Below are 26,417 nucleotides of genomic sequence, written 5' to 3' on the forward strand. Positions count from 1 at the left end.
ACCTTAAGGCTTAAACATTTTTGAATGCTTTTTTTAAAAATTGTATTTAATTGTAGCATCTTCTGACTTTGTGATGTCGACATCATAGGTAGCAAATCATTTAAAAAGGAGAGGCAAACAGCAACAGTTCAAATGCAACACAGCAAGATACAGGTACAAGGTTACAGGAACTTACTGGTTGAGGCTGTTTGCCAGTGCATGTGCCGTTTGTCACTGAATCAAATAAGTCACAACAATACAAGACTGATATGTGCAAACATAAATGGTTTATTTCTCACAGAAATGCATTAAAAATAGGTTATGATTGTCCAAAAATAGTCATTTAAAAAATATGATTCAAAACACACAATATGTGCATATGTTAACATATTCAAAACCTGTAATATGACAGACAGAAGAGATACAGTCATTCTCTAATCAAATCAAGTACAATGTATTTTAGGTCTTTTAGATTTACAAATCAGTAGGATAAGCTGCAGTTTTGTAACACTACCACTGACTGTTAAATCCACTTTATGAATATTTGCAAATTTGTTACTATCAAGCCATTAAGCACCATTTGATTTTGATATCCTTATAAAATCTTTAAGTCCACAGTGTTTATTAATGCAAAATTTCTATCCATGCCAGGAAAACTAAATTAAATCCTAAAATGAAAAACAAATCTTTTCCTGCCCTGACAGCTATTCCAGGCTAATGTTTGAGTCAGTGTGCTCTGTAAAGAAACACACAGTTTTTATTGCCATTTAACACCAAGATGACATGACAGGTAGGCCTAAAACTGTAGAGGCACCTTATGTCTGATTAATACGAGTAACAATGTTACTGATACATTAAAGAATTTTTTTTCTCAGGGGACACTCAGGTTGGCCTGTCGTGTTCATGTAGTGGGTTTCAGGCAGTAGCAGTGTTGATGGTGAAGTAATGGCCTAATGTAGGTGGGTAGCACCAACAGGATTGAATTAATGTGCTGTGTTGATGCCCTGGTGTGGTTCAGCCCTGTAATGAGGTCTGCAGAGCTTTCATGTCCCTCAGCAGCCTCAGATTCCTCCTGCTTCTCTCTCCCGGTCTAACTTTGACTGCGCCAGCAGAGTGACCTCTTGTGGATGCTGTGGTCATCCTCACCTCACTCTTACCGTCCCGTCTGAAATTTGCGTCCTTTCTCAACTTTTTTATCTAGAGAAGAGACAAAGAAACGTAAAGGACAGGACAGGGAAAAGGTAATAAAATCTTGCTTGCATGTGAAGTGGATTGTTTTTATGTGAAAACCTACCTGTGATTTATGCTTGTAGAGCTTACTGATCTGCTCTCCTTTCCTCTCCATTTTCAGCAGCAGCCTCTCCTGCTCTCTCTGAAGTTCTCTTCTCTCTTTTTCAGACACACTGTCCTCCACCTGCCTCATCAGCTCATCCTGCTCCCTGCAACCCACACACACACACACACGGAATAGAAGTGTGCGCTTTTCGTAAGCAATTAATTCCTTGTAGAGCTCAGATGCATCTGTACTCACAAGCTCATGAGTCGCAGCTCCTCCTGTAGTGCTTGCACCAGCTCTGATAGCTCTTCCTCACTAGCAGAGGAGGAAGAGGAGCAACTCTCAGAATGCTTGTAGCTAGCCATCTCATAGCTGTTTGCACTGTTAGACAGGACACGGCAGTTGCAGAGATGTGGCTGGTGCCGCTTCAGCAGAGACAAGACTGACTGGACATTTGCTCTGACTGAGTGGCTGCAGCCTACCGACTGAAAGCCAGGAGGGAGAGGGGAAAGAGAGGTAAAGAGAGAGAGCGTGGAGGGGAAAAGCAGCATTAAGAACTGAAAACAGTGTCATTGCAATCATTAAACTATGAATACATATATGTCCACACTACCGTTCCAGCAACAAAAGGTACATCTCTAAGGCTCAGTCTGTAGTGTGGCTGTGTGTAGGGTGACTTCTCTAATGAAGATTTCTGCAAAGAAAAAAAAATCTGTATAAACCAAAAGTTTCAATGAAATTGGGTTTATAAGGCCATCCAAACGAATGCAGGAAAATGTCTTTTCCTCTTCATTCAATATGACATTCACAGATGCACAAGCTCAGTAGAGAAGCCTTAAACTGCAGCTGTCTTGTTACATTTGTTCAAATATTTACTCATAAAGAGGGAAGGAATCACTCTAAGTAAATCCTTAAACTACCAGTGTGAAAGTCTTTACCTTTGAATTGAATTTCTTCTCTTTGGACTGTCTGGTGGACTGGCTAGGTGACACTGACTGCAGCAGGATCCTATTGGCCTCCAAACCAGTCTGTAGCTGAGGAATGACCAATGGGGAAAAACAAAAAACATCATATACAGTACAAAAATGATGTGCAAATGTATGTGTGAGGGTTCCAACATTTTACATGCAAGATGTTATATTTAAAACAAGCTAAAGAAACATGAAAATCACAGTCTTTTTTACCTGGTTGGCCTTATCTTGGATGAGTTTCCTCTGGTGCTCCTCCACCTGCAGTTTCATCTCCAACTCGCGAATCTTTATCTGGCATATTCAGACACACATGGCCATAATTACTGTACTACTGTAATAATAATGATTTTAAAATTTATTTTTCATCTCTCAATGCTTGAACTAGCTTTATCCCAGGATCATTTTAGGATAAAAGGTAATTATGTCTTTCCTTCACTAGGCTTTTTACAATCATGCTTTTTTTTTTTTTTTTTGCAGAAGAAGCTGCCTTTAAATATACCTCAGCATTATTCTGTGTGCGTGTGAGTCTGAGATACTCCTGCTCCAGTCGCTCCAGCTTCTTCAACTGGACATGCTCAGACACTGTGTCAGGCTGTTGCTCAGCTGACCTGGCTGTCTCCATTGAGACCTGGGAGTGTGTAGAATAATTAATATCTACACATTAATAACATACACAAGAGATTTTTGCTAAAAACGCTGCGATTATGTGTTCTTTGTGTATTGTCAAGTGAGGAGTCTGAGCGTCTGTATCACAGATTATGAGACTAAGGATCACTGGTTAACCTGCTGTTTGTGAAGGCTGGTCCTATCTGCCTTGGCACTGCGCAGCATCCTCCTCATGTGATCCAGCTGTCGCTCCAGCTTCACACAGCGAGACTCTGCAGCAGCCAGGTGTGTGATCAACACTATGAGGAGAATAAACATACTCCATGAGGCACAGAGAAGAAGCAGTGAAAATAAGTCTATGAAAAAGTTTATCCATAAGTCATTACGTTTTAATTATACACCCACCTTGGTTACAGTTGGGTGGCTCACTTATCTCCCTCTGTGTGTCTGTCTGATTATTGATGAGTCTCGGTGTGATGTTCTCTCTCTGCAGATCAGAGTGAGATGCGTCTGTCCTCCTAGTATGCAGGCTGAGCTCTGCATGTCCTTTCTCCAACTCCAACCTCCTGATCTTCTCCTGGAGGTTCCTCAAGGCAGATAAGATCGCTACACATGCACACACACACGTGCATGCATATTGTGAGGGAAAGATTAGAAATAAGAGTATGATGTTTATAGATATACAGATTTCCGGCATGGTTACAGGCATAGTGTAACAGAAGAAGAAGTGGGTGGGATGGGAGCCTATAGAGGATAATGTGAAAGAATGAATAGAGGTCGGTGCAGCTGAGACATTCAAGTAGTGCAGCATCATGTTACACATGTATCCATGGAGCTCTGAAACACTACAACATCTCAATGGAAACTTTGTAAAGGGGGGAAAAAAAAAACAACCCAACAAACCTACCCGCACTGCTGGTCTCAGGGAAGGCCTTGCTGGACGATGACAGGCGACATGACTGGTGTGTGCGTGTTTGAGGTGTGTTGATGAAGGGTCGGCGAGCAGGATAATCTTTATAAGATGGCAGTGACACGCTGTCACATACTACTGGGCAGAGCTCCTGCAGGAAAAAAAACCATGTGAACAGTAACCAAAATATCTGACATGTATTGTCGACATCTATAGTGTATGTTCAGGGCTGACAGCAGGAATACATCAGTAATGGAGATGTAACTTAGAGCAGTGAGCCATCTTACCAGGAACAACAACCGAATGACCTACGGAACCTGAAATTAATCTGTGCTGCCTCGTAAATTTGTTTATTCCTGTTTAGGATCAATAAAAAGACATTAGAGTGAACCTTTCTGCAGCATCAGCAGCTCTGAGTTGTAGCAACTGCTGCTAGGCACAGTCAACTCCGCAGCCAAATTAACTTAACGTTTCTACGTCAAACATTGTTCTGAATATTTGGATAAATTAGGTCAAATCTAGTAAAGCTACCTTCTCCCGAGTAGCATCAGCACCGGGTGTTTTTGACAGAGTCTCCATTGAAACACGGTCGATCCAGTTTTGCCTGTGTTGAACGACGAGTTAAAAAAAAAACGCTAAATAAACTACAGCAGGTTCCTTTTTATTTTAGCCTGCTAGCTAAACACCGTATCTACAGCTGCCAGCTGTAATACGAAAAGAAAACATGACTTGAGAAGACACACAACCAGGGGTCTCTGAGGCGTTTCAACGATATTTATTCCAGCCTGGCCCGTAACGGGTGGGCGGGTAGGCGTAAACACTGTTTTGTTTTGTTATTTAGAAGAGACGGCTAACTCCGGTGTCTCTTCTCCGGTGTCTTTTTTTTTAAAGAAAACAAGCGCACAGTTCTTACTAACCGGAAGTGTAGTTTCCCTTCACGGAGGTTCCGCCATTTTGAACGGCGATGTTTTAGAATAGAACTACAATAACTGTGAGCCATCTGTGGAGAGGGAGGGGAGAGGGTTTGCAGAGTTGCCGGGATTTTACGGCAAGTTCGGTAGTGGAACTTCATTGGAGGTGGGTGCAGCACGACATGTTTGTCCACGTTGTTAGCTTATATCAAACACAACAAACACCGGTCTAAGAGACACAAACATATTAGCTGCAGGTTAGAAAGGGGTCAGGATGTACATACTAGTTCAGCTAGCGCTTTAGTACTTTGCACTCAGCTCGAGCTTCTAGCATAGGTGGAAGCTAACTCACTACCCTGTCAGCCAGCTAAACTACCACTCAGATACGTATTACTGTTAGCTACTGCTTTACTAAGCCATTATTAGTTAGGGAGCAATCCCACAAAAATCCATTGCGATGTAATATGTCAGACAGTTTATTGCCACCGACATTAGAAACGTTTCAATGATCAGGGCTGTGTATTTTCTGCAGGGGAAGTGCTCATCACTTGGTGGGACCAGATTTTTCATTTTCCCACATCATCATGTCCTTGGAGAAGACCATGTGAGTCTGTTTAGATGATTGTTCTTTTATATAAGTTAGAAATACGTAAGTATACTCTGATTGTGGTTATTACCACCATGTCTGAAATTTCCCTGTGAATAATGAATAATGTTTATAATTCTGGCAGTGTAAAGGTTTATCCATCTTCAGAACAATCTAATGTATGAGCTGTATTTCTTCTTAATGACTAATCTGAGTGCTGTTTTTGTAGGGATGATGAGGATACCTTCAAGATCCTGATCGCTACAGATATTCACCTTGGTTACCTTGAGAAGGATGCCATCCGTGGCAATGACACTTATGACACACTAAATGAGATCCTGGAATGTGCCAAGACAAATCAGGTACATAGGAGTCGTGTTTGCGTACGTGTGAGGGTCAGAAGGATGATTCATCAGATTCATCTGGCTGCTGGAACTGACGACTCTAAGACCTCCTGTCTTAAATTCCCTCTGCTTTCTTTTTATTCATTTGTTTGCTTGTAGGCAGATTTTATTCTGCTGGGTGGAGATTTGTTCCACGAGAACAAGCCATCACGCCGATGCCTCCACAGCTGCATCACTATGCTGAGAAAGTACTGCATGGGGGACTCGCCTATACACTTCAACATCCTCAGTGACCAGAGGGTCAACTTCAACACCACTCAGTCAGTTACACTCTCTGCGTGATCATCTCTGCCAGTTCTGTCTTCTTAGTGAATACATGTTTTAATAATGTTGTTATTTATGTGCCAATGTCATGTAGGTTTCCCTGGGTTAATTATCAAGATGAAAACCTGAACATCTCTATTCCGGTGTTCAGCGTTCACGGCAATCATGATGACCCGACCGGGGTGAGTTTCTTCCAGTGTAAGAGAAATTATTGTGGTGTAGTAAGCAATGCTGTGCAATTCTCCATACCTGTGTATCTGTTTGTTTATGTGTAACATCATTTTTCCTCCAAGGCTGAAGGTTTGTGTGCGCTGGATCTGCTTAGTGCTTCTGGACTTATAAATCACTTTGGTCACTCGCAGTCAGTGGAGAGCATAGAGATTAGTCCAATCCTCATGCAGAAAGGCAACACCAAGCTGGCTTTATATGGTCTTGGTAAGTCTGTGTTTGTGTAATCTGTCTGAATTTCTCTAGTGTTAAATAAAATAGGAATTGTTTCAGTCTAAATTTTGTGTGTCCATGTATGTGTAGGTTCTATCCCAGATGAGCGCCTGTACAGGATGTTTGTCAATAACAAGGTTACCATGCTTCGCCCCAAAGAGGACCAAGATAAATGGTTTAACCTCTTTACTATTCACCAGAACAGGTGTGTGCATGCATGGGTATGCTGTTGTCTAAGCCAAATTCAGTTTACTACCCACAACAGCAGTCATATAATAACAAATAATTAGAGATTTGAAAAGCTGTCAGACTGTAATACTGTATGCCTTTGTGTCCTGTTTCAGAAGCTAGAAAGATAAGTTAGACCAGTATTTTTAAGGGGGTGAATAGCCTGTTGACAATGGGATTAGTACATTTTTGCCACAGCATAAGTCCAGGGCTAGTTTGTAATTTTAGAAATTAAACAGTTTCATTTCATTTCAATTTCATTCTGCACCCTGTTTATGTAATTGTCACTCATTCTGTGTTTCTTCTAGGAGTAAGCATGGTCCCACTAACTACATTCCTGAGCAGTTCTTGGATGACTTTCTTGATTTGGTGGTGTGGGGTCACGAGCATGAGTGTTTGATCACACCAACACGAAATGAACAGCAGCTCTTCTATGTGACACAGCCTGGCAGCTCTGTAGCCACCTCCCTGTCCCCTGGAGAGGCTGCTAAAAAGTACAAATAAATACACAGTACATGATAGTCAGCATATTCTGATTGTGTTTTAAAGTGATGAAGTAGCCAAACCACTTTACTTGTGTGTGTCTAGGCACATAGGGCTGCTCAAGGTGAAAGGTCACAAGATGAACATGCAGAAGATCCCCCTAAAGACTGTGCGTCAGTTCTTCATCCAAGATGTGGTGCTGGCTGACTATGAAGACCTTTTCACACCTGATACACCCCAGGTCACAAAGAAGGTGGAGGACCTCTGCTATGCAAAGGTAAAACCTAAAGTCACCATTAAACATACAGAACCAGACCAATTTTTATTGCTGTCCTACCCCTCATTTGACCCCTTGAATCTTTTTTTTTCTTTCTCTCTCTCTTTCTTTCTGTAGGTTACAGAGATGTTAGAACAAGCTGAAAGAGAAAGACTTGGATGTCCGCTCACCCCAGAGAAACCTCTTATTCGCCTGAGAGTACGATAGACGCACTTGCAGCGTGTGCGCACATCTTCATATTTACACTTCCTTCAAATTCAATCAACTTCATTGTCTCATTGCCTTCCCCAGGTGGACTACAGCGGAGGTTTTGAAACATTCAGCACTTCTCGCTTCAGTCAGAAGTTTGTGGACCGTGTTGCCAACCCAAAAGACATCATTCACTTTCTCAGACGCCGTGAGCAAAAAGAGGACATCAAAGGTCTGACATACTTTAAACACAGAGCTATGGACCAACAGGATACACAGTAGATTGATGTATAGTGTCGTCTGTTTAACATGCTTCTATCTTTGTGCTTTTTAGACGAAGTCACTGTTGACTATGGCAAGTTGTTGAAAACCTCAGCAGTTGAGGGGCTGAGAGTAGAGGACCTGGTTAAACAGTACTTTGAGGCAGCCGAACAGGTAACTCAAAGTACACACACAGATTGTACACTTACATGCTTACACAGTGTCAAAATAGTTATTTGCATTTTCTTTTTTGCTGTGTATTCTCTTAAAAGGTGTGTCTGCTTATCTTCACAGAAAGGACAGTTATCCCTGCTGACTGAGCAGGGCATGGGGAAGGCCATTCAGGAGTTTGTAGACAAAGATGAAAAAGATGCCATTCAGGAGCTCATCACTTACCAGCTAGAGAAGACACAGCGCCACCTCCAGGCCAGAGGAGTGACTACAGAGCAGGATATTGATGCAGAGGTAAGGGAGTAGGGCAAAGGTGGGCAGCCTGTGTTCTTCAAGGGACACTGCCCTGCTTGTTTCCCTGCCCTACCCTGCCCTGAGTAACTGGATCAAGCATGATCAGTCAATCAGAAGCTGAAAGATACTTTGTCTCCCCCCACTCCACCCTCAGCTGACGGTAGTGGCTCTTGAGGAACATGGGTTGCCCAGCCCTGGAGTAGCCCTTTGAAGAGGAGCAAATAAAGATAGCACTTTAAAAAATACCATTACAGAGTGTTTATGTGCACAGGATGTCTCTTTAAGAATGCATATTTTCAATTTTTAGGTCAAACGATTAAGAGACTCAAAAAAGAACACAACTGAGGAAGATAATGAAATCAGAGAAGTGAGTAATGAATGCACATTTTCCTGAAATTTTGTGTCTGTTTTGTGCCTACATGTATTATGCTCTCAACTCTTCAATACTCAGGCTATGAACAGAGCCAAGGCTCACCGGTTGGAACGCGGTGACGACTCTGTAGATGCGGGTATATCCGATGAGTTTGCAGATGTCAATATGGACTCTGACGAGGGGTCAGTCCCATTCCCTGCTCCTACACGAGGCCGAGGGCGAGGAGGCAGGGGGCGGGGCGGCCGGGGCAGGGGCAGGGGTGAGTTGTCATAGTATCTGTCACAATAGGAATATTGATATATATATATATATATATATATATATATATACACACATAATAACTATATGTAGGTGAGTGATGCTGAAATATGCACACTAATTAACCACAAATTAAAAAACAGTTATGACTTAGCTAGAATATAAATATGTAGGTGGGCAGCCTAGAAAAACAGCAGTTATTTTGAGAGGTTTGATCTATAAGAGGTCATCTGATAGATTCTGCCAGGTACAGGTATATAATTAAACAAGAATCATAAGATTATTGTGGATTCTAACACAGACCACAGTGCTTTGCTGCAACATTTGATAGAATCGCTCAGGATATGTGCTTCAACTTAGGCAGGCCAGATTTTTTTTTTATTTTTATTATTATGAATAAACAATGTTAACATTTAATTCCTGAATTTATCTTTTGACATTAGATATATGAGACTGAAGATGATGTACCAGGACATCAAAACAAAGTATAAAATGCTCCACTGTTGTCTATTCCTCCAGGTGCAGCTGCCTCTGAACCAAAGCCAGCCGGTCGGGGTCGTTCTCAGAAATCCTCAGCAACAACCCAGAGCAGAAGCATAATGCAAGGTAGTGTTACAGTCTGTCTGGCATATTAGACACACTAATATGCCAGACAAAGGCCTCACATAGAATAAAGATAGATAATACTTAATATTCAACAATATTCTGGCATCGTCTACCGTCTGCCTGCACCCCACCATGACGTTACTGGGCATTAGACCTTTCAGAAAATGTATATGTTATGATTGACAGGTGGCCGTGGGCCTGGAAATTGTTAGGATTATTAGGCCCTATAGCGCCCCCTGTATAACGATTTGAAAATTGCCATTCAAACCAAAACATTTACTTTGTCAGAATTGTACCAAATTTGGCACAGACATCCTTTAGGGCATCCTGATCATAAAAGCCAATCGGACCCATGCCCTATTTTCAAGGCTGTTGCCTTGGCGATGACCAAATCTCGCCATTCATTTCCAATGGGAATTTTGCAAAATGTCCAGGTTTTGTCAGAACTGTACCAAATTTGGCACAGACCTCCGCGGGGGTCCACTCAAAGACGTGGTCTACATGGGGAGGTGCAAACTCCTCGGGGGAGGGGATTTGGGGTGGCTGCCGATTTTTAGGGGCTGGTCAATTCTGAGGGCGGGGGCGCTTGGGGAGGCGTTTCGTTCGGGGAGGCGGTTCGCTTGGGGAGGCGGTTCGTTCGTGAATGCGGTTCGCTGGGGGACGCGGTTTGCTCGCGGGGGCGGTGCGCCGGGGGAGGCGGTTCGCTCGAGGCGAGGGCAGCTTATCGCCGCTTGCGGCTATATTTAATTCTTCCTTCTTTTACCCTTTTAACCTTTTACCCTGTCGCTTTCAATTTCCTTTCATCTTTACATCTTCTTTTTTAGCATTTCAGGCCCCATCACAGAGATCGTCTCGAGCTGCAGCCACCACATCTCACACAGCAGATGAAGTGAGTTAAATGATGACACACGATAAACACAAACAACTTTTTTTTAAAATGTATGTGAACTTTAACCTCCTTCATCACTGGTTCTCATTTTTATCCATCTTCAGGTGACCATTGATGACTCAGATGAAGATATACCTGTAAGGAAAGCTACCCGTCCCCCTACAAAGTATGTTTTTGTTTATGGGAAAAATATTAATAGATGTCCACACTGTGCACAGTATACAGTATGGACATACACACATGGCGTAGCTCCACTAACCTTTTCTATTCGTCTTGCTTATCATAGATCAACATCGTCGTCTTCATCATTCTCTAAGTACAGCTCACAGAGCCAGAGCCAGTCATTTAAAGGAGTTGAATTTGATGACAGTGGTGATGATGATGAGGTAAAAAAAAAAAAAAAAACACCAGAATTATGTAGCATATATTCTGAGTGCTGGGGTGTGAACTGTTTTCAGCTGGTAACAGTGAACCTGTGAAATGGGATTAATATTTTAAACATATAGTTTTCTAATAATTAAAATTGCATGTTAACTGAATATTATGAAAATGTATACCCCTATACCTAATTACCTAATATCATGAAAACTGTTTTACAGTGGGTACGGAAAGTATTCAGACCCCTTTAAATTTTTCACTCTTTGTGTCATTGCAGCCATTTGCCAAAATCAAAAAAGTTAATTTTATTTCTCATTAATGTACACTCAGCACCCCATCTTGACAGAAAAAAACAGAAATGTAGAAATTTTTGCAAATTTATTAAAAAAGAAAAACTGAAATATCACATGGTCATAAGTATTCAGACCCTTTGCAGTGACACTCATATTTAACTCACATGCTGTCCATTTCTTCTGATCCTCCTTGAGATGGTTCTGCTCCTTCATTGGAGTCCAGCTGGGTTTAATTAAACTGATTGGACTTGATTAGGAAAGGCACACACCTGTCTATATAAGACCTTACAGCTCACAGTGCATGTCAGAGCAAATGAGAATCATGAGGTCGAAGGAACTGCCCAAGGAGCTCAGAGACAGAATTGTGGCAAGGCACAGATCTGGCCAAGGTTACAAAAGAATTTCTGCAGCACTCAAGGTTCCTAAGAGCACAGTGGCCTCCATAATCCTCAATGGAAAAAGTATGGGACGACCAGAACTCTTCCTAGACCTGGCCATCCAGCCAAACTGAGCAATCGTGGGAGAAGAGCCTTGGTGAGAGAGGTAAAGAAGAACCCAAAGATCACTGTGGCTGAGCTCCAGAGATGCAGTAGGGAGATGGGAGAAAGTTCCACAAAGTCAACTATCACTGCAGCCCTCCACCAGTCGGGGCTTTATGGCAGAGGGGCCTGACGGAAGCCTCTCCTCAGTGCAAGACACATGAAAGCCCGCATAGAGTTTGCCAAAAGACACATGAAGGACTCCCAGACTATGAGAAATAAGATTCTCTGGTCTGATGAGACCAAGATTGAATTTTTTGGCATTAATTCTAAGTGGTATGTGTGGAGAAAACCAGGCACTGCTCATCACCTGCCCAATACAATCCCTACAGTGAAACATGGTGGTGGGAGCATCATGTTGTGGGGGTGTTTTTCAGCTGCAGGGACAGGACGACTGGTTGCAATTGAAGGAAAGATGAATGTGGCCAAGTACAGAGATATCCTGGAAGAAAACCTCTTCCAGAGTGCTCAGGACCTCAGACTGGGCCGAAGGTTCACCTTTCAACAGGACAATGACCCTAAGCACACAACTAAAATAACAAAGGAGTGGCTTCGGAACAACTCTGTGACCGTTCTTGACTGGCCCAGCCAGAGCCCTGACCTAAACCCAATTGGGCATCTCTGGAGAGACCTGAAAATGGCTATCCACCAACGTTCACCATCCAACCTGACAGAACTGGAGAGGATCTGCAAGGAAGAATGGCAGAGGATCCCCAAATCCAGGTGTGAAAAACTTGTTGCATCATTCCCAAGAAGACTCATGGCTGTACTAGCTCAAAAGGGTGCTTCTACTCAATACTGAGCACAGGGTCTGAATACTTATGACCATGTGATATTTCAGTTTTTCTTTTTTAATAAATTTGCAAAAAATTTCTACATTTCTGTTTTTTTCTGTCAAGATGGGGTGCTGAGTGTACATTAATGAGAAATAAAATGAACTTTTTTGATTTTGGCAAATGGCTGCAATGACACAAAGAGTGAAAAATTTAAAGGGGTCTGAATACTTTCCGTACCCACTGTATATTTGCCTTCCAAAAAGGAGCTTTTTTTTAACCTTTTCAGTATACCATAGACAATGTTGTAATCCCATTTCCATCTTCTTTTTTGTCTCGATACAGGACAACCCCTTCAAAGGCCCCAGCCACCGTTCTCGGCGATAACTAGTGCATCTACTATGGAATACTTGTTAAAGTTCTTAATTTTCCAAAGCCAAAAAAAAAATAAATCTGTAAATACTTACTAGAACATAAGCTGTTGTAGTGTGTTTTGAAGCATCTAAATGTGCACGTTTTGGTACTCTCACCACTCTGTTGGCGATGAATAACTGCTGTTGCTCAGCTACTAATTAAAGGTGAGGTGGAGGTGGATTTCAGACTAAACTGCACATAGTCTGCTGCTGCTAATCAGTGCTGGGCTTAGCCATAGGCCTTTGTAGCACTCATATTTAGGAAATAATAAATCTTTTTTCAAGTTTTCAGCAGTTTTTTTTTCAACTGTCTCTTTGCTTTTGAATTATGGTCTGTGTTTCTTGTTCAAAGGTTGTGGATGCAAAGGAATAGAAATAGCCTTGTGTTGGGTGTTAAAGGTGGAAAACCAAAAGAGGTGGGTGGTATAATAAAGTCCAAGGCATAGGGTGAGAATTATGTTACTAGATATGAATGTCAAAAACTTCAAAGGCATTGCATTTATCCAAACTCAGATTTGGTCAAGATGCAGCATAGCAAGGCACATATTTCAGACAACTTTCTTTGGCTTGCATTATACATAATCTTAAATTAGAATGTCTTTATTATATGTACAATCTATTTACAGATTTATTCAAATCAACAAAGTGTAACATATACACGGTCTATTGGTGCCAGCCACTCTGGCACTTACACTCTATGCAAAATACAACATGTTAAATATCATTTTCAAATTCAAAAGTGCCAATGTATAATCCTTTGTGTTAGTCTAACTTGTCAATCAAACATAGAGGTTGATGTATTCTTTTACTTTGCTACAAACAGAATGATAACATTGGGAGTTTCCCTGAGTGCAGACATTTAATAAATAAGTAATGGGACCATGCTGATTATATATACAACAGTTGTGTTTTTATACATTTAACTTTAAAGACAAAAAGTCAGTTATGATGTGAGTTGTGAAGGCACAATGGCCATGTCATTGCACTGTGAGGCTCTATGTGAAGGCACTATGAACACATAACTGCAATTTGAGTTTCAGTCTTCAGTGCATTTAGAGTATTTGAATCAATTATTTTTGCATACAGCCGGTTCAAAGGATTCTCACTTTCTATTTAAAAGTACTCATGTAAATGAATGTACTAACTTTGCAAGCACACCATCTGTATGAAAAAAAGGTACATTTGCCTTTTTAAAAGAGCACACATCAGATCAACTGACTCAGCACCATAAATGTGTTAAACTCTTGGACTGGTCATTTTTACAATATTGGTGATATTAACCTGAGGTTGTATTTACAGTGACTTGTGTTGGCATTAGTATAGCACAGGTTTACCATGTCTGTCTCCTTTCTTTACACAGCAGTTTGCCATGTCAATCTTGATAACACACTACCCCACACAAAAGTATATTAAGTCTGTAGTCCAGCAGTCTAGTAAGGTTATAACAGTTTATACAGTTATTGCTATGTCCTCACACCATTTTCATTTGAGGTTTAGGGTTACTGATATTCCTTTTCTGAATATCAACAACTGAACGAAGGTCTGTTAAATATAAAAACATGTTTTTGTATGAACATTCTGCAATGAAATCCCCAGACTAGCCAGAGACAGACAGCTATATAAATAACTTGTCCCCTGAGATAAGAACCTGAAATCCTGAAATGACACAAACACCTTAAATAACTGTGTGAAATGTTTGTATGTAAGTGTGTGTTCTTGTGTATGAGAGCTGTTTTTATGCTTGCATTGTTTAACAGTTCATCTGTGTTTCTGTTGAGATGCATCTTCAACGTCCCCTTAATTTTAGCTTCACAGTCTGCACTGGAGTCTCTGGACTGGAGTTTCATATGACTGCTTGTCATGATGGAAAACCTCAGGGGTTTTTCTGGAAAGATAAGGTAAAATAATGAGGCTTGGCTGTATATGTATTGTACTTCTGATGATGATCGATTTCAAGCACTGGTGCTGTACAGTCGACTTGTACTTTTATGTTCATAGCACACCTTTCATACTTCTGTTCATAAAATAACTTTCAGTCTGTTTTAACATAAGATTCATTTACTAGCTTTTCCTGAGGCTCACAGTCTTTCTCAGAAAGTGGAAGTTTATTCAGTTCTACTAACTGACACACAGCTGAGCAAACTTCATCCTTTTAAGCTGTGGAAAAGGCCAGTAAGTGGACCTTACACTGAAACACCATTTCTGTATACTCTACCTCAATGACAGTATAAATCCAGTTGAGCATCTCTTCCACATTGCAGTAGACACCTGGCTTTCTCTCACGAGCGCAGCCAACACCCCAGCTCACCACTCCCACCAGATGCCATTTTGAGCCTTCATAGTACACTAAAGGGCCCCCACTGTCTCCCTGGAATTCAAAACATTTTGATTTTATTTTAATACACAATGCCATTTGCCAGAAGACAAAGTATACCTTTTTAGGACTCGTACACATAAAAAAAGGAGGGGGGGGGGGTTAATAGTTTAAAAACATTTATGTCAGACCTAGTAATTAAACATTCATTTTTTACTTTTGCAGTCTTACATGTCATTACGACTGATTGTACTGTGAAATCAGTTGTTTGTTACCTGGCAGGCATCCACTCCTCCATTCAAGAAACCAGCACAGATCATCCTTTGGGTTATCAAATTACCATACACTGTGGGGCTAGAGCACGTGACCTGGTCCAGCAGAGGGACGCTGGCCTTCTGAAGTGAAGGAGAAATGTTACCTGAAGGTAGAATGAGAAAGCAAGATTTTAGTGATAATGCCAACTTCAAAGAAGTTGGCTTTTCCTGTTCATGATGTTTCTCACCGCCTTCCTCCAGGTATCCCCAACCAGTCACAACCATGGAAGAGCCAGCAGTAAGACCAAAGGTTGTGGGAGGCAAGCAAACCGGCCTGCGACTCACTGGAAGACAGAGGAGTTAAAGTGGGTTCATTATGGAAATTTTAACCTTTAGGGTTCTTACTGTAAGCTTCAATAATAGCGTTGGTACTTTTCATATTCAGAGCAGTTAGACTGGCTGGATTTTGGCTATAATGAAGTTTGATGTTTGATATATTCACCACTAGGGGGTAATATAGTAAAGCCTACTCAGCTGGAAGTTTTAGGTTCATCTTGTTAAAAATAATGCTGTCCAACAATCCTGCAGTAGATTCTCTCATGATGGTGATAATGTTCACTGTTTTAGAGAGGTGCTCGTTCAACTGTGTGATCATATTGGAAGTTGCAGTGTTGAACTGTATTATCTTATACTGACAGGTGTTTCTATTATTTTGTCCCAATATAATATGGTCAATGTCCTTACCTTAACTATGGAGTTTTAATTTTGAACTAAGGACTATGTCAGTTAACCAGCTTGGACAGGCAGTTATTTCTGTAGGTGTGTTTCTATGAGCACTACATGAAATTCTAACCTCCCACTCTGATTGGGCTGCTGAGTCTCATCACTGCTATGTCATAGTCATTTTTTGCTGCATTGTTCTTTCCATTCAGTATGATCCGATCCACAGATGACCCTCCCAGTGTGCTCATGTATGTCTGGCCTGACACCACTCTCCAGCGACTCAGCTCCTTTGTATTGCTGCAAGGCCCAAGAGAAAAGCACAAAGATGGAAGTGTGAACATGAGTTTATGTATTAAATGTTGACCACAGAGAAAATTCATTTGAAATGGAATATATTAAAACTATACTGACCCAGAAAAACAGTGGGCTGCAGTGACAACCCAGCGTGGGGACACCAGTGAGCCTCCACAAGTATGATGTCCATTCTGCTGCAGGCTGACCTGCCAGGGCCAATCCTCAATGACAGCATCTGTACCCCCCACAATACGATCCTCAAGGCTGACCTTCCCACAGTCTGACAAAATAATAATGACATTTATTTGCAGAGCTCATTTTCTTTCCTGTGGTTCATTTTCAAATAACTTTGTGTTTGTAAATGCATGAATATGTCATCATGTTGCTAGCAAAGAGTTCAGCTTCTTATTGTGGGCATGCATGGGCCTGTCAGTGAAATTTGTTGCATGACTATGTCGTCTTCCACTTACCACCAATGTTAGTGACGTCGGCTGTTTTTCTAAAAATAGAACTCACCTGAGCAGGACAAAGATATCACAGATCCAGATCTGCACGTGCTGCTGTTGTGTGGAGGAAGAAATGTAAAATATTAGATTATCAAATATTTTGCGCTACCTATGCTAGGAATGGACAGACAATTAATCAAACAGAAAAAACACAGAAACAAACTGATGTAACCTCATCTACATTCGCCCCTGTTTTGAACTTTGTCTCTGTTTCTGTTCAGACTTGTTTAAGTAAAATACCCTTTTTTTTCACTTTCATGGGGAGTAAGACAGAGCGGGAACAAAAACTGTGGGACTTTTTCCTTTTTAGGAAGTGAAACTGTAAGAAGACAGTCTTCTATGTACAAGAGACATATGAAGGGGAAGTCAGCAGAGAACAGTGATACTAAACATGAAGATCTAAATGGAAAACTCTCATGTGAAAGATACGAACTGACAGGACTATAACAAGGGTTAGAGAACAAAGTGTTTAATATATTTTATATTTACAAGTCACTGTCCATTGTTAGATGTCTGTTACCACTGTGACAATAAATTAATTAAATATATTCTCTTCCTCACCGGTCAGTGGTTGCCTGATGAATGGGTGTGCTTGTAGTCCCAGGAATGATGGCAGTGAATGGTCCAGTTTTCAGGGAGGATATTAGCGTATTCACCGAGATGCTGGTACTCTTAGGTTTACTATTAAGACAGAGGGGGGATGATGTTAGACTGGATTTCAGGTCAGACAACCCTGTTAATAAATCTGCAGCACAATCTGTGTGTTGGAAGTAATCTCATTAATCTCTGTCAACTGTAAACTCACTATGTGTATCCCAGTTGATTACATGCTGTCTGTGTGTGCTGCTCAGTCCAGTCGTCGCTACACATGCTCTGCCAACCCACGGCAGGACTGTACACCTGCAGGATGTACTGACCTGTTGTGAGACGCACTGGAGGGAGGAATGGCCCGGCAAGAAAAGAGAAGTCATTTTTCAAGCTTTGTTTTTGTGTGTGTGATGACAAACTGAAAGAGAGAATCAGGTGTTTGTCATACCTGGAAAAGTAGTGTTGACCGTGAACCATGACACACAAGTAATTTCATCCTCTCCTCCAGCACAATCATTTTTCCCATCACAGGCTTGTTCTATTGGAATGAACTTCACTGAGCGCGTGCAGAAGAAGTATTTGCTCTCAATTAGCTGCTTAACTGGAGGGAAAAGGTGTGGCACATTGGAAGAGAAGAAGACACAGGTGAAAGTGTCATTTTGCATGCATGATTTGACTGACAATGAATGACACTGATTCCTGTCATTAATTTCACACCTTTGCAAAACTTGTTTATCGTCTAAGCAGTGGAAAAAATAAATGGGGAGTCATCCAGGCCTGTATGTGTATTTTTGTGAGAAGGAACTGCTTTTGGGAACTCACTGAAGTAGACTGCTGTGGCTAGTATGCCCAGTATCACCACAACAGTCACGATAGTCAGCAACACTCTCTTCCTTTTAGAGGCCTTGTCTCTCTGAGTCCTTGGAGTTGTCATGGGCCTTCTGTGACGGCCTGGCCGTGGCACTTTTGGGTATACGGAGCAGTGGCAAGTGAAAAATAAGAGAGGCAATGATAGAAACATGAGATGGCAGCATAGAAACCACAATGCAAATGAAGAGAGTGAAAGGCTATAGAAAATTAGTCAAGGGGAAAAAAGGGTGTGTACTGAATGTGCTGCATGTTCTTGGTATTGTCCTACACCACAGTTTCCAAGTATTCAAAATGTTTTTTTTTTAATATAAATCTTCCATTAATGCATATATTAAAATAAAACCAGCAACAGCTGATAGTTTACCTGCCTGTCTGGAATTCAGTGGTCTGGTGCTTTCCTGAGGCAACTGGGCAATCTGGGGCAAAACAAACACATAAGACAAGGTCAGCACAGGTGTTTTGCATGGCATGGCTTGAGAGGTGCATGCCTGTAATTTTGTGTGCAGGTTTTAATGCAAGTATCTGGGCTTACTTTATTGCTATGCATGTAGCTTTTCTTTTTAAATTTCCAAGTGATTATAATACAAAATCAATGACAAAATTTATGTCCCAGTCCAGGGATAGCATACTTTGCTGCAGTGGTTCTCAACTGCCTTCTTTGTGTTGTTACAGGGTGTTCATTAGCAGACCGATGATTTTGCCTTCACAGACTTTCACTTGAAAAATGAAAATGAAGCCTGAAGTGGTAAACTATCTATCTAATATCCATCCATTAATTATCTATTACCTTATTCCTGTTATAGTCACAGGGACCTCCTGGAACCTCTATTCAACATTTCACAGTAAAAAGCAAACCAACCAAAAACAACCAGTGTTTTGCATAGCTGAAAAGTATATTTTCTTTTTCTTTCTTGTTAATCACCTTGCAAACCCTCAGATTTGTCTTGCAATCCCAAAAAACTGAAAACAACAAAAAAAAAACCTTGTTTGGAAAAAAAAGGCATATTTACCACTCAGCACCTGGTGAATTCTTTTATAAATATTTGTTTACATTTTCGTTTGAGCTGGCAAACTGTGTTAATTGATTTTTTCATTAAAGTTGATGGCAATGTCATTTTAATTTCAATAATTTCATTAAATGCACCTCACATTTAAAAATGGAGAGCGGAGCAAACCGGTTCCGTGCCGGTGTCGGTTTTAGACAGACGTCACCGTTAGCAACATTATCAAGTGTAGCTAGTTATGAAGGGTTAATATTTAGAAAATTTCAGGACCAATTTAAAAATAAATCACATGGCAGACCAATAATGAAACTAGAGCTAGGTACGAAGAGGAAACGGAGGAATTCAGGCTTTCGAAGACGAAAATTGTGGCACAGAGTTGCTAATCAGCTGGATTACTATTTTACTGGTCAGGTCTCAAGGCCGTGGTCGTGAAGTCAACGCTGGAGGGGTGAGTAAATCTGAACACACACGCTCACAGTTATGTTTTATAATCCCATAATTACAAGTGTAAAATCACATATTGTATTGGCGTTAATATGATTTTTCAAGCATGTGCTAGCTAAGACTATTGGCTAATGTACTTTTCCCTTTGTTTTGCTTCTGTCAAGTCTGAGCTGTGTTGCTATCAGCTAGATAACTTTACTAACAGTAATGAACTCCTAACGCTACTCCGTCCTTTCACATGATGTTTTCAGTTAAAGTAATATAAATAATTTAGTTTTTATTTGTTTTAACCAGAGACAGCAAGTGAGTGGTAACTAGTTAACGTTAATGCTGATGTTTAGGTCATAAGCTGGTATGGTCCTGTTGTGGACACATTTAACGGTACTTTTTGCAATACATCATTACCTGATATGCCTGATTTAAGTAACTATTATAGTTTATTCCTGTTCTGGTTTACATCAACGTTAAAACACCATTCAATACTACGTTACCATCCTTCACAATAACATACATCATTTGTAATATGTATTATAATCACAGCCATGTTCCTTGGACCATCCATCCTTGGACTAGTTTAGGATTCATCAAGTTTTACCAATGTGTGCCAGGCAACTGAGAGGCACATTAAATCAAAAAGACAAGACAGATTTGGCAAAATATCCATTGAATGTGTTGTGGTGGCCTTATGGTGACATGGTTATTGACCCCTTCACTAGCATACAAGACAGGAGAACAGCCTTCCTCTTTAAACTGGATGAGTGACATTCACTCCCCCTTCTGTCTCTGTGGCTTTCACTAAACAGCACAGTGTGTGCCATTTTTGATATGGTTATGTTTATTAATGTGTGTTAATGTTAGTGTTAAGGCTGTAAAAACATATACAGAGCTCACATGGCTTTTATGGCACAAGTACCTGTTCAGTAGTTAGGGAATATCATTCTCATTCATTAAAAAAAAAAAAAAAAATTGCCAACTGGCGAATTCACTCTCTTCTACTACCGAGGGAGATATCTGGCTCTTCAGCCTACCAAATGCGCCACTATCGTCAATCTAGTTTGTATCTGTGTCTGGCAGCTCTTTGGTGCTGAGCAAATGGTGTTAGAGCTTGAGCTTTTTTGTTTTAAAACAGATTACTGCTGCAGGTGAACACAGTGCTACTGTATGTGAGCAATAAGAGTGAACCATATCAAGAAAATTGTGGAGCTGGGCAGCTAAACAATAAGCTAAGGCTCACTATAAAGCCAAGGCCAGTTGCAAATTTAGGCTTGACTCTTGTTTTGTTTTTCAAAAACAGACTTATATGACTCACCAATACCTTAAGATTCATGTCACCATATTTAGAAACAGTACTGAAATGATTCAGTCAAAACCCGTTTCCTGGTCCACATAGAAGTCCTTTGTGTTGTGGCACTTTCAGTTTTTGTGTTTTACTTTCAGTGTGTTTTCTGTAGTTGGCAGATCGGCAGTGTGGCAGATGTGCTATTATTCATTACAGTGAATACATTTCATCCTGTAATGTTACAGGTCAGTTTCAGTATCACATCAGTACAGCTGCTGACCAGTATTTAAAGGGCTCATCTCATGTTATATGCTGTAGATACAGGTTGACAGTTTTAAGAGCACCTTTATCTGTTATACCCCATGTTCTTATTTTGTTTTGTCCACACAACTTTATATGTATATATATTCTGTGATTTTCACTTCTGCGTTGTTTATCTCTGTGAAAATTACAACTGATGCAGCTATTTCATGTCCACTGTCAGCTCTTGTCAGTGAAATGCAGAGAGACTAAGAATGTTGTTGGGCAAGTTTTCTCTCTCTCTCTCTCTCTCTTAGAAGGGTGCACTCTTTTTCCTGCTATGAATCAGCTGTGTTGGCTGAGAGTTTTGTTGAGAAATTCCATGGCGGGAGGCTTATAACACAGCATTTAAAATTGGCATATCCAATTTATAGTATAGTAGCTTCATGCATCAAAGATTGAGACATTTTATTTTGTGTTGTCAAATCTCTGATTTCTGTGTGTTGAATAATGGAAAATTTCACTTGTGTGCATTAAACCCTGCTAATAGCAAAATACCTGTCCTTTTATATAATAGTTTTCAGATTTTTATATAAGAGTTTATATCTGAATGATACTTGCATATGGAGTCTAAAGAATCATAGGTGAAACTTTGCATAATAGTGAGCCATACATGTAAATTAATAATTAATACACACTGTAAAAAGACACACATCACATAAACCAGGCCATCACTAGCTGACAGTATGCAGTATGAGCTGAATAATTGAGAGAAGACTAAAGGCAGAATGAATGAAGCAGTTCAAACAACGTCGGAGGTTCATCCAACTTGGGAAACTAGAAAACGCCTGAAGAGTGTCATGGTTCAAAGACTGGACAAACAAGATACCTGAAAATCCAGGTTTTGTTTTGTCACATCGTGACATATGATTTCAGTGCCTACTGCTACCATGACTAATGCAAACATAATGGTGTTTCAACAGTACTTACAGCAGTGTAGCAGCAGCCAAACATGACCATATCTCATGTCTTATTTCTGCACTAACAGCTAACCTGGTAAATGTGATTTTTGTTGCTTTTTGGGTCAGTTATATGATGGAGTCCAGCCAGTTAACCTAGTGTTAGATGGAACAACATAACTGGGTCAGCCTTAACAGATAAAAGGCTGATATGGTAAACTTTTTGTTGAAATTAGCTGTTCCCTTTGCTGCTTCTCAGCTTTGTTGGATTGTGTTCCTATGAATTTAGAGATTCACAAAAGGGATTTTAGAAAATGTTGGACAAGTTTAATCCAAGGCTGGTATCTATACCAGCACTACTAAGTGGACAAATGAACATGTATTCTAAGGCGTCATCTAGTAGAAGTTAAATGAAATTAAAACTGTTATTTCCATTTAACCCAAATAAAGTTTACCAAAAAATGTTCTTAGCTACACCAAAAGCTGCCACTGATAGCACACCTTTTTTTATCCAGCAGAATTCAGCATACCTTATAATTTAATGTGAAGTTTCTGTCATACCTGCCCATGGTTTATCCTACAGCACCTTTGGACTCCTGCAAGTCATAGCAGCTGGTATGAACCAACAGTCTTGAGTACTTTTTTAAAACTACAGTGGGTCTTTGTACTGCAGTATGATGTCATTCAAATTGTCCTGGTCACGCTAATGCAAACCAATGACCTACCCATCTTTACAATGTTGATTGAACTTACCCACATGATGCAGTTGTCTTTACCAGTAAGGCCCAGATGCACCTCATCCAAGACGGGGCAACTAGAAAACACCGCCCTCGCTCGCTAGAGGTGGGACAGTAACTCACTGTCTTGTGTGTGTTCTTCGTCCACGTCCTCTCACTGTCCTGATCCACTAGCTTAAATTACAAAACGTGGCTTGTTTCAGTTTGTCTTATTCTTTTTCATTCAACTGCAGTGTAACTGAATCCAGGCTGAAGGGATCTGACTTGCCCCTCTCTGAAGTCCAAAGGCTATAATAAAGAGTGGCAGTGTGTAGCGTTGTGTTTTGACACTTCGCAGATTCAGAGAGCTGGTGACAAAGCAAAAAAAAAAAAAACTTGAACCCTCCTACCTGTCTCTTCCTACCTCTGCGCTGTCTTTTGTTTCTCCTCCCATTCCATACTTTTTAAACCCTTTGGACATAGAGCACACACCTCGCTTTTTAGTCCAATTTTGTTTCCTTCAGTCCTTAGCTCCCTTACAGTAACTTTTGCCTCCTATATTTTACCAACATAACTATACATCTGGAAAGATAGAAATACAAAGGCTACATGCAAAAGGACCTAACGCGGTGCTGCTTCAATGAAAACACACAAACGCGGATGGAACATGCAGGAGTGCAGTGTGTGTGCAGTAGCATGCCCTGAGGCTGAGGTGTGTCTTTTCTCACCTGTGTTATTGTGACAGTTGGTTGGTATCAGTCTGGAGTACCTGTCTGACTTTTGTGAATCATGACGTGCTATGTCTCATTACATGAGCATAACAGGAGCATGACAAATACTGCTAATGCCAGCACACTAATACTTACAGCGGCAGCGTAAAGCCAGGTGTGATATTTTATAAATGAAAGTGTTGGATGAATCTTAATTTTTAATCAGTAACACTAAATTGAATGTCATCCTGTGGGAGACATGAATGCCTGTACTAAATTTAATGGCAAGCCAACAAGTAATCGTCAAGACGTTTCAATAAAAAACTAATTGTCAGCCTTGTGGTGGCACTGGAGGACGTTTGGGGATCACCAGAATCCTTAGGATTCATCCTCTGGGAAGTATAAAGTCAGTACAAAATTTCTAAGCAATCCATTCAGTAGCTGTTGAGAGAATTCAGTCTGGACCAAAGTGGCCAGACAACCTTGCCATATATAATATGCCATAACAAACAACCAACCTTTGTTTTGTTATGGCATATTAAAATTATATTTGAACACACTGTATAATTAAAGATTATTTGAAAACAGAATAACATGTCATAAAACTACTTTAAGATAGAGTAAGGGTTACTGTAAGACATGCAGAGGTGCTGCTGTTTAGACATACCAAAGTCGAATAATTAAGAAAAAGTTGTTTTGACATCACTAATTGTTTTGTGACCTTAGGTACAACACACCAGAATATTTCAACCCATAGAAACAATACAGCAGCAATGTGTTATGTTTTTGAAGTGTTACATTACCCTTTTAAGAATGCAGTTAATGGCTGGTGTGGTCACTAGGTCAGTGCTTCTAAATATTAAGCCACTGTTAATGTTATGGGACACTAAACATAAATGCATTAAAGGGGGATGGGGGGAAGGAGCTTTATTGGGAGTATGAGGGAAATAAAAACTGATAAGGTTGGCTGAAAAGAAAGAGCCATTGTTATAAACAGCAGCTAACTGTGTTGCTTGACCTGGGCAATTAAATGCAGTGAACCTTAAACTTCACTCCCAACCTTTCCTCACTAGACCACAGTAATAGTCTCAGAGTAGATGTGAAAATGGATAGATGGATAGATCTTTAAATGTAGGTGGGGACTGTTTTGACCCTGTTGACCCCTGAGTGTTTTCCAAACAAGGTCTTTTTCTGTAATGTTGTCAAGGTTGCTATTCAGATTGCCAACACATTTAGGGACTTCCTCACTCAACTAAGTAAAAGTTTCATTTTGATACCATTTTGAATGATTGGGTCCCAAAAGAGTCATCTACTGCATTGAATATACAGTTAATCACTGATTTTCCATTCTCTCAAATATAAAGTAGCTTTTCAACAGAGAATCGTGTAAATATTTTGGGAGTGTTTGTCCTGTCTGACAGACTGACGTATTCATACAAAGGCTGCTGGAATGTTTGCACATCCTTTAAAAGAGATGATGGGAGCAACAGATTGATCTAATAAATCTTTTGTACGCCCTTGTTTGACTGCAGGCTTTTATTATTCTGCTGAGTCAAACTGCTTCATTTTGTTCAGCAGGTGTCACAGCATGAGTGTGAAACGCACGGTCTAAATCAGGCCAACAAAATTCATTTGTTCATTATTCTTCATTTCTCTGTCAGTGCTGTGTGTAATGACAGTGATTTCTTTTGAAACTGGGTGCGTGTAAAGCTCAAGGACAACTAAATAGAGTCCTGACTTCCCAAAGTATATAGTCCAGAGGGTTTACATATTAACTGATTCATTCATTTGGGATTTTTGTACAGCGTGATCTTTGTTCACACTGAAGCATTTCGTCAACTTTATAATATGATTACAACACCACCTTTGAGTAAAGTGAAATAAACATGAACATAGCAAATATCTGCAGTTGTGTTAGAACACAGGTATTATCACTTACTGGCCAAATAGCTGTACAAATAAGTTGTACTCGAGTTGAGACGCACAACATTAATGTATGAATAAGATCATAGGCTTTAAAATAACTAGTTGCATAAAGTTTGCCATCTAATTATGGATTACGGTTATTTTCTGAATTGTTTGAGTTTGTAAAATTACCACACAATGATTTTGTTGTTTAATGAAAAGTGATATAAACGCATTTGGCATTGAGATGTCATTGTGATTAGGAGTAGGGACAAACAACATGAACAAAATAATAATGATAGTAGTAGTAATATTCATACACACACACACATCATTCCATAGAGCTGTGCTTTTCCTCACCTATAAAGCTCTTCTCAGTCTGTCAGTCCTTGCTAGAAAAGCATCTGCTGGTTATCCAGATAGAGAAACACATTCCCAGTGTCTGAAATTCAGCATCTTCCACAGAGGAGCCAACCTTGATTGTTTCTGCAGGGACCACCTGTCCTAGTTCTTAGATCAGACCCCTCTTCCCATTTACAACAAACTGATGTCTCTCTCGCTGTCTCTCACACACATGCACTCTGCCTCAATTTCCCATCAAAGCCATAACACAGTGGCATTTCCCGACAGGTCAAACACACTATTGTTCACACAGGTGTGCATTTTGTGAAACATGATCCTGTTTTAAGCTTGTGAAATGTTGGAGGAAGTACGGTTTAAAAAAATAACTAGTTAATAATTAACACTTGTACATTTCATGTTATCTGCTTTCATATGTTGTCCGAGTCTCATCTCTAAAAGTTACATTATGTTTTGAGCAAATTTTTGAAAATGCAAC

At 40.3% G+C, this 26,417-nt stretch overlaps 3 protein-coding genes across 4 annotated transcripts; 1 reads left to right on the forward strand and 2 right to left on the reverse strand.

Moving 5' to 3' along the window:
* Positions 1-244: 244 nt before the first annotated feature.
* On the reverse strand, positions 245-4,610 carry cep57 (centrosomal protein 57). The gene is made up of 11 exons (XM_026333754.1): positions 4,274-4,610; positions 3,740-3,893; positions 3,238-3,438; positions 3,010-3,131; positions 2,726-2,854; positions 2,440-2,517; positions 2,194-2,289; positions 1,869-1,949; positions 1,511-1,740; positions 1,274-1,418; positions 245-1,176 (listed from the first exon to the last, which is right to left on the reverse strand). Exons 1-11 carry the CDS (start codon positions 4,319-4,321, stop codon positions 994-996), a joined length of 1,467 nt encoding a protein of 488 aa, XP_026189539.1. The 5' UTR covers positions 4,322-4,610; the 3' UTR covers positions 245-993.
* A 156-nt stretch (positions 4,611-4,766) lies between these two features.
* Positions 4,767-12,948, forward strand: mre11a (MRE11 homolog A, double strand break repair nuclease). The gene is made up of 20 exons (XM_026291647.1): positions 4,767-4,819; positions 5,186-5,257; positions 5,469-5,601; positions 5,743-5,903; positions 6,002-6,089; positions 6,201-6,342; positions 6,439-6,553; positions 6,885-7,070; positions 7,165-7,336; positions 7,454-7,534; positions 7,628-7,757; positions 7,860-7,960; positions 8,081-8,251; positions 8,559-8,618; positions 8,703-8,883; positions 9,402-9,488; positions 10,313-10,377; positions 10,482-10,543; positions 10,664-10,763; positions 12,706-12,948. Exons 2-20 carry the CDS (start codon positions 5,238-5,240, stop codon positions 12,745-12,747), a joined length of 2,097 nt encoding a protein of 698 aa, XP_026147432.1. The 5' UTR covers positions 4,767-4,819; positions 5,186-5,237; the 3' UTR covers positions 12,748-12,948.
* Positions 12,949-13,357: 409 nt separating this feature from the next.
* Positions 13,358-26,231, reverse strand: tmprss4a (transmembrane serine protease 4a). Of its 2 annotated transcripts, none has more exons than XM_026315091.1 (13): positions 25,940-26,231; positions 18,687-18,738; positions 18,275-18,415; positions 17,901-18,053; positions 17,670-17,796; positions 17,426-17,545; positions 16,875-16,918; positions 16,476-16,638; positions 16,195-16,361; positions 15,590-15,685; positions 15,363-15,505; positions 14,989-15,141; positions 13,358-14,658 (listed from the first exon to the last, which is right to left on the reverse strand). In XM_026315091.1, the coding sequence occupies exons 3-13, from the start codon at positions 18,384-18,386 to the stop codon at positions 14,647-14,649; spliced, it is 1,290 nt and encodes a 429-aa protein (XP_026170876.1). In that variant the 5' UTR covers positions 18,387-18,415; positions 18,687-18,738; positions 25,940-26,231; the 3' UTR covers positions 13,358-14,646. The 2 variants fall into 2 exon arrangements, with proteins under 2 accessions (XP_026170876.1, XP_026170868.1); XM_026315083.1 differs by lacking the exon at positions 25,940-26,231 and adding an exon at positions 23,002-23,288.
* Between the last annotated feature and the right edge of the window lie 186 nt (positions 26,232-26,417).

This window comes from Mastacembelus armatus, chromosome 13 (genome assembly GCF_900324485.2).
Source record: "Mastacembelus armatus chromosome 13, fMasArm1.2, whole genome shotgun sequence".
Taxonomy (NCBI): Eukaryota; Metazoa; Chordata; class Actinopteri; order Synbranchiformes; family Mastacembelidae; genus Mastacembelus; species Mastacembelus armatus.